This window comes from Schistocerca piceifrons, chromosome 7 (assembly GCF_021461385.2).
Source record: "Schistocerca piceifrons isolate TAMUIC-IGC-003096 chromosome 7, iqSchPice1.1, whole genome shotgun sequence".
In the NCBI taxonomy this organism is placed as follows: Eukaryota; Metazoa; Arthropoda; class Insecta; order Orthoptera; family Acrididae; genus Schistocerca; species Schistocerca piceifrons.
In genome coordinates this window covers 593,579,888-593,592,349 of record NC_060144.1, presented here as the reverse complement: position 1 = coordinate 593,592,349, position 12,462 = coordinate 593,579,888, and the positions used below count along the sequence as shown (strand labels likewise).

The following is a 12,462-nucleotide window of genomic DNA, read 5'->3' as shown; positions in this document are numbered from 1 at the left end:
TCGAACATTTTCTGTATCCAGAAAGGCCCGTGCAGGACCTGCAACATGCGGTCGTGCATTATCTGTTGAAATATAGGGTTTCGCAGGGATCAAATGAAGGGTAGAGCAACGGGTCGTAATACATCTGGAATGTAACGTCCACTGTTCAAATTGCCGTCAATGTGAAGAAGAGGTGACCGAGACGCGTAACCAATGGCACCCAATACCATCACGCCGGGTGATACGCCAGTATGGCGATGACGAATACACGCTTCTAATGTGTATTCACCGCGATGTCGCCAAACACGGATGCGACCATCATGATGCTGTAAACAGAACCTGGATTCATCCGAGAAAATGACGTTTTGCCATTCGTGCACCCAGGTTCGTCGCTGAGTACATCATCGCAGGCGCTCCCGCCTGTGATGCAGCATCAAGCGTAACCGGAGCCATGGTCTCCGAGCTGATAGTGCATGCTGTTGCAAACGTCATCGAACTGTTCGTGCAGATGGTTGTTGTCTTGCAAACGTCCCCATCTGTTGACTCAGGGATCGAGAGGTGGCTGCACTATCCATTACAGCCATGCGGATAAAATGCCTGTCATCTCGACTGCTAGTGACACGAGGCCGTTGGGATCCAGCACGGCGTTCCGTATTACCCTGCTGAGCCTACCGATTCCATATTCATATTCATAACAGTCATTGGATCTCGACCAACGCGAGCAGCAACGTCGCGATACGATAGACTGCAATCCCGATAGGCTACAATCCGACCTCTATCAAAGTCGGAAACGTCATGGTACGCATTTCTCCTCCTTACACCAGGCATCACAACAACGTTTCACCAGGAGACGTCGGTCAAATGTTGTTTGTGTGTGAGGAATTAGTTGGAAACTTTCCTTATATGAGCAAGTTGTAGGTGTCGCCACCAGCGCCATCCTTGTGTGAATGCTGTGAAAAGCTAATCATTTGCATATCACAGCATCTTCTTCCTGTCGGTTAAATTTCGCGTCTGTAGCATGTCATCTTCGTGGTGTAGCAATTTTAATGGCCAGTAGTGTAGAATGGGGAAGGTGGGCAATCTGTCTGACTTTGACCGAGGGCAGAATGTGATGGTCCAGAGGCTCGGCACGAGCATCTCGGAAACTGATCGACTTCTCGGTTGTTCGAGGAGTGCTGTGGTGAGTGTCTTCAACACGTGTCGAAGCCATGGTGAAACCTCGTTCGGACGTCATGGAGTTGGGCAGCCACACTTCATTGGAGATGTGGGACGTCGTAGGCTGGGCAGACTCGTAAGTCAGGACAGACGGCGAAAGTGGTAGAACTATCAGGCTTTAATGCTGGGCAGAGCACAAGTGTGTCTCAACATACAGTCCGCGGAGCACTCCTAATGACAGGCCTCTGCAGCCGACGACCCATGCGTGTGCCAACGTTACGACACGACATCGACTAAAGTAGACACCAGACCATCGGCACTGGATGTGGGCGCAGTGGCAGAGCGTTGTATGGTCTGATGAACCCCGATATCTTCTTCATCACACCGATGGGAGGGCGATTCTGAATCCATGGTCTTACAGGGGAATAGCTCCTTGACACCTGTACTGTGGGACGGAGACAAGCTGACATCGGCTCCATGATGCCTTGGGAACAACCATGTGCGCATCCATGGGTCCAGTGGAGCTCGTACAAGGCACCATCATGGCCTAGGAGTCTAGTACACTGGTTGCAGCCAACGAACCAACCTTCAGACGAACATGTTCCCCGACGGCAGTGCCTTTCTTCAGTAAGATAATGCGCCAGGTAACAAGGCCTAGAGGGTGATGGAGTGATTCGAGAAACACAGTGACGAGTTCCAGATGATGGGGTGGCCCCTCAAAACGAAAAGATCTGGGATGGGAATGAACGTGACGTCAGAGCGTATCGCCACCTCCCCAGAATTTACGGGAAGAAGGTGACCTGTGTGTGCGTATGTGGTGCCTACTACCTCCAACGACCTACCAAGACCTCACTGCTCCCATGCCACGATACGTTGCCACTGTTATCTGTGCCAAAGGCGGTCATAATGTTCTTGTTGACGAGTGTAATTAACAATACCCGTGCACCTAAAAAAACTTTATGTACAGCACATCACAAAAATTACTCCTACACAGTCAGTCTACTATGCTTTGAGCGCAGAGTTGCGGACCATTAATATTTACACACTTCGTGAGCAAGTAAGATTTATACATGCGGCATTGCCTACACTGAAGCGCTCGCACACCCGTTCACATCTCACGCTCTGCTCCCGAGGTATCACGGCCCGGATCACTTCGTTCGGCTCCCAATGTTGGAGCACGAATCACTTCCTCTGCATTGCACCACAACACTACTGTTATCAAGAAAATGTAATGAAAATATTTTGAATATTGTACATCATCTCTTGCTATTGAAGTTCGCTACATTTATTGTGAATCAAATCATAATCCATACATATTACAAGAAATCGATGTTTGTATGTGTGTGTATGTATGTTCTATATTTCCTACTACGTCACTGGACCGCTTTGAACCAAATTTGGTATACATATCCATTACTGCCAGGCAACAATTTCTGTGGGGATAAGAAGTCTCTACCTGTGATAGTTCAGGAGATATGACGTCATTAACAAGAAGAACTGCCGCATTGTAAAAGACCTTCAAATGTGTTAGTTCTTCGCTACCAACTCTATTCGTAACACATTTTTCAGATACTATTCATGTGTGCTGTGAAAGTACCTACAACATTGTACTCTACAGGTCTTTAAAATTGTCACACTAAGAAGAAATGCAGATCATAAACGGGTATTCATTGGACAAATATATTATACTACAACTGACATGTGATTATATTTTCTCGCAATTTGGGTGCATAGATCCTGAGAAATCAATTCCCAGGACAACCACCTCTGGCCGTAATAACGGCCTGGATACCCCTGGGCATTGAGTCAACCAGAGCTTGGATGGCGTGTACAGGTACAGCTGCCCATGCAGCTTCAACACGATACCACAGTTCATCAAGAGTAGTGACCGGCGTATTGTGACGAGCCAGTTGCTCGGCCACCATTGACCAGACGTTTTCAGTTGGTAAGAGATGTGGAGAATGTGCTGGCCAAGGCAGCAGTCGAACATTTTCTGTATCCAGAACGGTTTGTACAGGACCTGCAACATGCGGTAATTGCATTATCCTGCTGAAATGTAGGGTTTCGCAGGGCTCGAATGAAGGGTAGAGCCTCGGGTCGTAACACATCTGAAATGTAACGTCCACTGCTCAAAGTGGCGTCAATGCGAACAAGAGGTGACCGAGACGTGTAACCAATGGCACCCCATACCGTCACGCCGGGTGATACGCCAGTATGGCGATGACGAATACACGCTTCCAGTTTGCGTTCACCGCGATGTCGCCAAACACGGATGCGACCATCATGATGCTGTAAACAGAACCTGGATTCATCCGAAAAAATGACGTTTAGCCATTCGTGCACCCAGGTTCGTCGTTGAGTTCACCATCGCAGGCGCTCCTGGCTGTGGTGCAGCGTCAAGGGTAACGGCAGCCACGGTCTCCGAACTGATAGTCGATGCTGCTGTATACGTCGTCGAACTGTTCGTGCAGATGTTTGTTGTTTTGCAAACTTCCCCATCTGTTGACTCAGGGATCGAGATGTCCCTGCACGATCGCTTACAGCCATGGGGATAAGATGCCTGTCATCTCGACTGCTAGTGATACGAGACCTTGAGATCCAGCGCGGCGACCCGTCTTACCCTCCTGAACCCATAGATTCCATATTCTGCTAACAGTCATTGGATCTCATCCAACGCGAGCAGCAATGTCGCGATACGATAAACCGCAATCGCGATAGCCTACAATCCGACGTTTATCAAAGTCGGAAAGGTGATGGTACGCATTTCTCCTCCTTACACGAGGCATCACAACAACGTTTCACCAGGCAACGCCGGTCAGCTGCTGTTTGTGTATGAGAAATCGGTTGGAAACTTTCCTCATGTCAGCACGTTGTAGATGTCGCACCGGCGCCAACCTCGTGTTAATGCTCTGGAAAGCTAATCATTTGCATATCACAGCATCTTCTTCCTGTTGGTTAAATTTCGCGTCTGTAGCACGTCACCTTCGTTGTGTAGCAATTTTATTGGCTAGTAGTGTATCATTGTATGACACATATTCAAGGATATATGACATCATAAAGACTGAGATGTGTGAAAAACTGCCGCATCATGCTTGACGTTCAGATTTATTATTTCTTTACTACCAACTCTATTCGCAACATATTTAGATGCCAGTATCCATAAGTGGCGCTGAACGTACCTACATGAATATATCATTTGTGAGAGACACAGTTCAAGAGTTATGACGTGTCAGAAGCACTGGGATGTGAAAAAAACTCCGGGTCATGTTTATTCTTTTCTACTGAGACAACCTTACAGCCGACTCAACTTAAGGAAATCCCTGACACCTCACACTGCTTTTGACAGCTTTGCCCTTTGAAGCGCAAATAGCTGTAGGCGAAAACGATAGCCGTCTATAGAGCTATCAAGAGGTGTTGCCGTAGAGACTTTCACAAAATGACGTTGTGGAGACGCGAAGCAGGTGCGACCAGCTCACATGAACCGTCTTGGATGATGTTTCTTAATTTTGACACTTTACTTAGTCATTTGTACACTATGTATCTATCTTTGTAAGACTGTTTCATAATTTCAGATATGTCTTAACGAATACATACAAATAAAAATTTTCCAGTATTTCACTACAAGCGCAACTCAATTTTTTGTTTTTGTTTCTAATAGATATTGGTAAGAGGAAGACACAGGCAACGTTGCATTTGTCAGATAGTTTCGATATAAAAGAACGTTAATGACTGAAAGTCGTCCAAACCTCATTATCACTTACATGATATCAGCTAAAATCAACCTTTCTAATTACTGAGTGAAGTGTGAGACTAAACGCTATACCTCACAGAGCCGGTAAAGTCACAAGTTGAAGCTTGCTTAAAGGTGATGGGTGGACAGGACTCATATTAACATCCGATAATGGGTGTCCAGGTACTTTAGATTAGCTAGATAGAGACTAGACACTTGTACAGGGTGAGGCATAATGAAGAGCAATTTTTAAAAGGCGGTTAAGTAAAACATTTCCTTAAAAAAATTTATTTCACAATCTTAAAATATATGGAAAAGCACTTTCTGCAGTAGTAAAACATCGGTTATTTTTTGAAGCCAACTCCGGTGAGATAGCGTCCGTTTAGACGCACACATTCATCCAGCTGGACGTTGAAGTGTCTCACCACATTGGGCAGCGTTGCCAGTGGGATTTGAACAACCTCCTGTCGGACCCGCTCTTTCAGGGTTTCAATCGTTCTAGGAGAGTTATTTTGGTAAACTTTGCTTCTCTGATAACCGCACAAGAAAAAGTCACGTAGTGTGAGGTCCGGTGAACGAGAGGGCCATGCAAAAAATGGTTCAAATGGCTCTGAGCACTATGGGACTAACTTCTGAGGTCATCAGTCCCGGAGAACTTAGAACTACTTAAACCTAACTAACCTAAGGACATCACACACACCCATACCCGAGGTAGGATTCGAACCTGCGACCGTAGCGGTCGCGCGGTTCCAGACTGTAGCGTCTAGAACCGCTCGGCCACCTCGGCCGGCAGAGGGCCATGCAATATCCCCATTTATGGTAATCACATGATTTGGAAACACACGCTTGACAGTGTTCGTGCTTACTCGAGCAATGTGGGAGGTTGCTCCATGCTGCTGGAAAAACGTCTCATCGTGCACTTCGTAGTGTGCCAGTTATGGAATGAAAAAGTTTTACAAAATGTCTGCGTATCTCTGCGAAGTCACGGTTACAGCATTACCAAGGTCATGATCAAAAAAGTATGGCCCTATGATCCCCAATGAAGACATCCCGCACCACACAGTAACTTTTTGCGGATTGCAACGGCTGCTGATGTAGTTCTGTAGAATTAAGGTCACTCCAAAATCGAAAGTTCTGCTTGCTCACATAACCGGAGAGATGGACGTGAGCTTCGTGACTCATCCATAAACGGTGTCCTCGTCTTGATTAATCCTGTCCAAAAATTCTAAACAGAACCGGCATCGGCTCACATAATCCGTTTGCTTAAGGGCCTCAACCATTTGGATTTTCTAAGGGTGAAAGGGAAAATCTTGGTGTGAAATTCTTCTTACCGTTCTGTTTGAAATCCCAAGTGTAGCGCTGCGCCTGCGAGCTGAGCGACGAGGGCTTCTCTCAATGGCTCACACACGTTCGATGTCTTCAGGTGTGCGCACAGTCTTTGGTCTCCCAGTTTTCTTCTTTGTCGTTGACGCCGTCTCCTCAAAGCTCTCAACCCACTTTTTAATAGCTCGGGCAGATGGTAGCAGCCTATTCCGATTAACGTTGAAGTGGATGCGGCACGCATAACGTGCTAGCTGGTACGAACTAACGTTTTGATGAAATCCTTTGACAGCGTACGCACGATGCTGTGGAGTCCAGCGCTCCATTATGACTAAATGCTATTTCCCGCCAAACGTAACTGACGCTATCCCCTCTACCTCTCTCCGAAACAACTTGATTCGCGCGTTTTTTAAAACGCTCGATATTATGCCTCACCCTGTACATGTACACTACTGGCCATTAAAATTGCTACACCAAGAAAAAATGCAGATCATAAACGGGTATTCATTGGACAAATAAATTATACTAGAACTGACATGTGATTACATTTTCACGCAATTTGGGTGCATACATAATGAGAAATCAATACCCAGAACAACCACCTCTGGCCGTAATAACGGCCTTGATACGCCTGGATATTAAGTCAAACAGAGCTTGGATGGCGTGTACACGTACGGCTGCCCATGCAGATTCAACACGAGACAACAGTTCATCAAAAGTAGTGACTGGCGTATTGTGACGAGCCAGTTGCTCGGCCAACATTGACCAGACGTTTCAATTGGTGAGAGATCAGGAGAATGTGCTGGCCAGGGCAGCAGTCGAACATTTTCTGTATCCAGAAAGGTTTGTACAGGACCTGAAACATACGGTCGTGCGTTATCCTGCTGAAATGTAGGGGTTCGCAGGGATCGAATGAAGGGTAGAGCCACGGGCCGTAACACATCTGAAATGTAACGTCCACTGTTCAAAGTACCGTCAGTGCGAACAAGATGTGACCGATACGTGTAACTAATTGCACCCCATACCATCACGCCGGGTGATACGGCAGTATGGCGATGACGAATACACGCTTCCAATGTGCGTTCACCGCGATGTCGCCAAACACGGATGCGACCATCGTGATGCTGTAAACAGAACCTGGATTCATCCGAAAAAATGACGTTTTGCCATTCGTGCACCCAGGTTCGTCGTTGAGTACACCATCGCAGGCGCCCCTGTCTGTGATGCAGCGTCAAGGGTAACCGCAGCCATGGTCTCCGAGCTGATAGTCCATGTTGCTGCAAACGTCGTCGATCTGTTCGTGCAGATGGTTGTTGTCTTGCGAACGTCCCCATCTGTTGACTCAGGGATCGAGAGGTGGCTGCACGATCCGTTATAGTCATGCGGATAAGATGCCTGTCATCTCGACTGCTATTGACACGAGGCCGTTGGGATCCAGCACGGCGTTCGGTATTACCCTCCTGAACCCACCGATTCCATATTCTGCTAACAGTCATTGGATCTCGACCAACGCGAGCAGCAATGTCGTGTTACGATAAACCGCAATCGCGATACGCTACAATCCGCCCTTTTATCAAAGTCGGAAACGTGATGGTATGCATTTCTCCTCCTTACACGAGGCATCACAACAACGTTCCACCAGGCAATGCCGGTCAACTGCTGTTTGTGTATGAGAGATCGGTTGGAAACTTTCCTCATGTCAGCATGTTGTAGGTGTCGCCACCGTCGCCAACCTTGTGTGACTGCTCTGAAAAACTAATAATTTGCATATCACACCATCGTCTTCCTGTCGGTTTAATTTCGCGTCATCTTCGTGGTGTAGTAATTTTAATGGCCAGTAGGGTAATTTTTTGGGGAGATGCTGAAAAGACAATGTCGCATCTAAAGGCAGTATACTGTGATTATGCTACTGTGGTAATGACGGTGATGCGTCCTTGGGCTATGGCGTCTTCTCCATTTTGCCCTAAATCATGGTTAGATGTACGAGTAGAGAAATGGTAATTAGGGGATTGGGTCTGTGGATAAAGTAAAGTCCCAGGGAGATGGTGGACGTCTCTCAAGAATGTAGTAAATGTATGGACGAATTTATGTGCTTTTTTGAGGGGGGAGGGATGCTGGTTGGATGACGGTAGACATGTTGTGTTTCAGGTAAGGGAGAGAGCATCTGGGACCACATGCTGCACACAAAGCCCAACGCGACGTCAGACGGCCAGAACGGTGACGTGGCGGCCGACTCGTACCACAAGTACAAGGAGGACGTGCAGCTGCTCGTCGGAATCAACGTGAGTACCGAGGCTGGCAACACCTCTGACTGGTGAACATGTGGCACCTAATTCATGTTCGATGACAGGTGGTTCGTGACGAGCCTTTAATGAGACGGTTCCTATCCAAACATTTCTCAAAACTACGAAACATAACACATACATAGCTCTGTTAGCTGATATCGTCTCGTTGCTGTTTCCTGTTTCTGATCTTCTCCTCGACTACAGGGAAAAAAGAAATTCGACAATTGTTCTCAGTACTAGTTTATTGCACGTGTTCAGTTATACAATGTGTAAAAAAACGATGTAGACATACTTGGACGGGTTGCAGAACGCGTCTTGACGGTTAATTTCGGATTGTAGCCCACGCAGCGCCCAAAGTGCGGGGGCGAAAGTCTGCTGGTAGACCATTCCTCCTGCAGCAAATTGTAAGGAATACTGCTATCTTTGATGTTCTAATGCATCTTTATTGCAGTCCTAACTTATAGCTGTCTTCTGGAACTTTCAAAGATGAGCCTACCTTTTCTCTGAGGAGATACTATTGCTTTGCTATTCTATGGAAACAATGCGCCGACGCTATTGGACACGCTCCATCTTTGTGTGTGCAAGAAAGTGGTTGTTGGGCTTCCGTATGGAGCACTCGAGCGCATTAGCACTTCGGATACACAGTGTGAAAATACTGATGGAAAGTACAGTTAAGAGTTGAAAGTGTTACGTCACTTCATAGGAGAAAAGTGTTTGAATAATTCAGTTAGTTCGGGGAAAGGCGCGCGGTGTTAGTAATGAGCTTTGTGTTCGAAACAGTGTCGTGTTATGAATCAATAATTTTCGTAGAGGAGCATATTGACACTAATACATAAATGAAAAGTCTTCCAATATCAGTGATTATTTATTTAATTAACGTGGAGACGCAAATGTAGCAATGGCTACTTCATATTGAATGTGAAACGAGCGTAGCTGTTAACACGAGACTGGATGAGTTTAGGCTTTGTAAGGGGCAAAATTCTAGTATTTTAAAAGTATAAGAGACACGTGCTCGTATTAGGCAAATGGTCAGGTTTATTTCGCAACAAAGCGTGATCTCTATGTAAAGCCCGGGTACTAGAACCCGATGGTCCAATAGCTGAAAAATTTAGTATACTATAAATAATAAGACATTAGGAGCCTTACAAGTTTGTTTGCACGGGGGGCGGACGATATTTAGTTGCAGTTGTTACAACAAAGCTTTTACTAAGTAGCACCTACTAAGCAAATAATGCGCTTCACAATTCGCCCTGTTAAATATTTGGAAGGACGGGATTGACCACCGGAAAAACCGTAATTTCGCCTTGTACCTTGTTTCTCGTTAACAATGAGAAAACTGAAAATTAATTAGGAAGCACTCCTTAACGTTGCTTCTGCAAACTTATGTTTATTTGCTCACGATCCGATTGTTAGCTTCTTAGGCCAACGTCAGGAGACAAAGTCACAAACGCAGATAAAATGACGTGCAGCTTACACATATTTATCTGTAGAAAAGATGAAAAAATGATAACATGCTGAGTGTTTACGTAGGAATGTATTATATTTTTTATTTCGTGCAAGAATGGATGCATTAATTGTTTGAGGATTAGTATGCTATGTCCAACTAGGTCAATAGAGGGCGGGTGCCCATCTCCCCCTTCAGTTACACTATTTGCAAATTTGCGAACATTTGCAAACGTTCACAGATTTTTACATGGATGACGAAGGCAGTTGGGGTACACAAATTCCGTCGCGAGGGATAAAGGGGTGGTGACAGGAAGGAAATCTGGCCAAACATTTACAATCCCAAATCCGTTAATTAACATGCCGACTCCATTAAAATAAGCGACAATGGCAAAGGACTAAGATCGACATCATTTTAACTGACGTTCGTTCCAAATAATTATGAGTCTATTTCGTACTTCATCAGAATAAAGTCACGGTTGCCTAATTTTCTGAAGTCGATAAAGATTTAGATGTAAACAAGAATGGGAGCAATTTAGATTGCGGGTTTGATTCTTTAAGGGGGGGGGGGGGGTAGGACGTCAAATGGGCAGCACAGGACATTTTAATTTTCACTATCTATACTTTTATAAATAAATTCATAAAACTTTGTCAGCACGACCAAAAAGGATTCAAGATTCACACTCATAGCAGTGGAAGTTCAAAAACATAAGAAAATAATTTTTTTTCCTTATGAAATTTAATCGTTTTTTCACTTACTATTGACTGCATTTGTTGTTATAGGTACACTTCTCTTCATAAGTAAGAGAGATTCTTCGATTAATTTTGCACAACATACAAAGCATACTTACAGGTGTATGTAACTTTTGAATTTATTTAATGTATGAAAATATGAATGAACTGTTACATTTTAAACTTCATGTTTAGAAAAAAACTCAAATTTTATAGTTAATTATCTCAATTTTTATTACAGTTTTTAATAGATTTGGAAAATTCTTGAGTTTCATACACCTTAAGTATGGTTTGTAGCTGTGCCAAATTCATCGAAGAATCTCTCTTACTTACGAAGAAAAATATACCTATAGCAACAGATGCAGCCAATAGTAAGTGAAAAAAATGATGAAACTACACATGTAAAAACAATTATTTTGTTATGTTTTTGAATTTCCACTGCTATGAGTGTGAATCCCGAATCCTTTCTGGTCATGCTGATGAAGTTTTATGAATTTATTTGTAAAAGTACAGACAGTGGAAATTAAAATGTCCTATGGTGCCTCTCCTGCTCTAAGTCGACCCGTCTGACGTCCCACCCCCTCTTAATCAATCAGAGAACACTATGGAGCGCATACTAGGCACCATGTTCAACACGTGTCGCTGTTTGTTGTTACGTGTTTGCAGTCTCAAAAAAAAAAAAAAAAAAAAAATGTAATTATGAAAAACTACGCACGCTAACTCATTGGAAGCGTTAAAGAACTTCATTAAATAACTGAAATGAAAGAGGAAACACGGTGGTTGGTTTAAAACAGTAGTCACTAAATTTGTAAAGCTTCTGAGCTATCGTACCAGTGAGATACCAAAACAATGTAGGACAGAAATAAGAACTTTTTCAATAAAATCATTCGTTTTTTTATTGTGTACAACGTTACATTTTCTGGTAAAATATGAAATGAGTTACAATTAAATCTTATTTTTGAAACCTTCAAATAATGAACTGCAGCTCCTAAAAATGGAGAATTGATTAATTCACCATCTTCGCATTGTTTCTTACTCTAGGCAATAATTTTTGAAACTTGAAATAGTGCCTCAGTTGCTGCTTTATTCTTGTGCAATGGTTTTGAAAAGTTTGACTGTTGATTATAGTATTGATTAATTCACCTTCTTCGCATTGTTTCTTACTCTAGGCAATAATTTTTGAAACTCGAAATAGTGTCTCAGTTGCTGCTTTATTCTTGTGCAATGGTTTTGAAAAGTTTGACTGTTGAGCATTAAGATTGCCTTACCTCTTCCTTTCTTGGGGCAGAATCCAGCAAAAAAACCTTTTAAATCCTTGAGTCAACTGATTTGAAGTGCGTTCGACGTTCCCTTTCATCGCAACCGATACAGTTGCATACTACATTAAACACACACACACACACACGTCTGTTCTTTACCTGGGTAAAGAAGGAATAGATTTCCCATTTCGAATTCCAATGAGCAGTTTTTTGCGTCTTGTGTGAACATGCTGCCGTTAGAATGTGTAATTCAAACTATCCGTGTTAGAAACATCTGATATTCACTTGAAAATACAATGTAAGCAATCTCAAGCGTGTACATTGAACTGTGAGGCTGACAATATAGTATTCCTGACAATAATACAGTATTCCTGACAATGGAAACTGCGCCTGAGAAACATGCAGCTGTTGCCGTTAGCGCGGTCTGATCTAAATGGAGCGATCCAGGTTAGCCAAGCTGAACGTTATCGGGATCTATCGAAAAAGTACTGTGAGCTACTAGGAGTTCAAGATTCCCACTTTGGAGATTACTGATTTAAAGGAAACAATCGCGAAAGAA

At 44.0% G+C, this 12,462-nt stretch overlaps 1 protein-coding gene across 1 annotated transcript in view; it reads left to right on the top strand.

The window, feature by feature from the left end:
- LOC124709102 (myrosinase 1-like) overlaps nt 1-12,462 on the top strand; it is a 53,465-nt gene that overhangs the window by 6,878 nt on the left and 34,125 nt on the right. Inside the window, exon 2 of the mRNA XM_047240751.1 lies at nt 8,333-8,466. Coding sequence (XP_047096707.1) covers nt 8,333-8,466 — 134 coding nt within the window. The remainder of the gene's footprint in view (nt 1-8,332; nt 8,467-12,462) is intronic.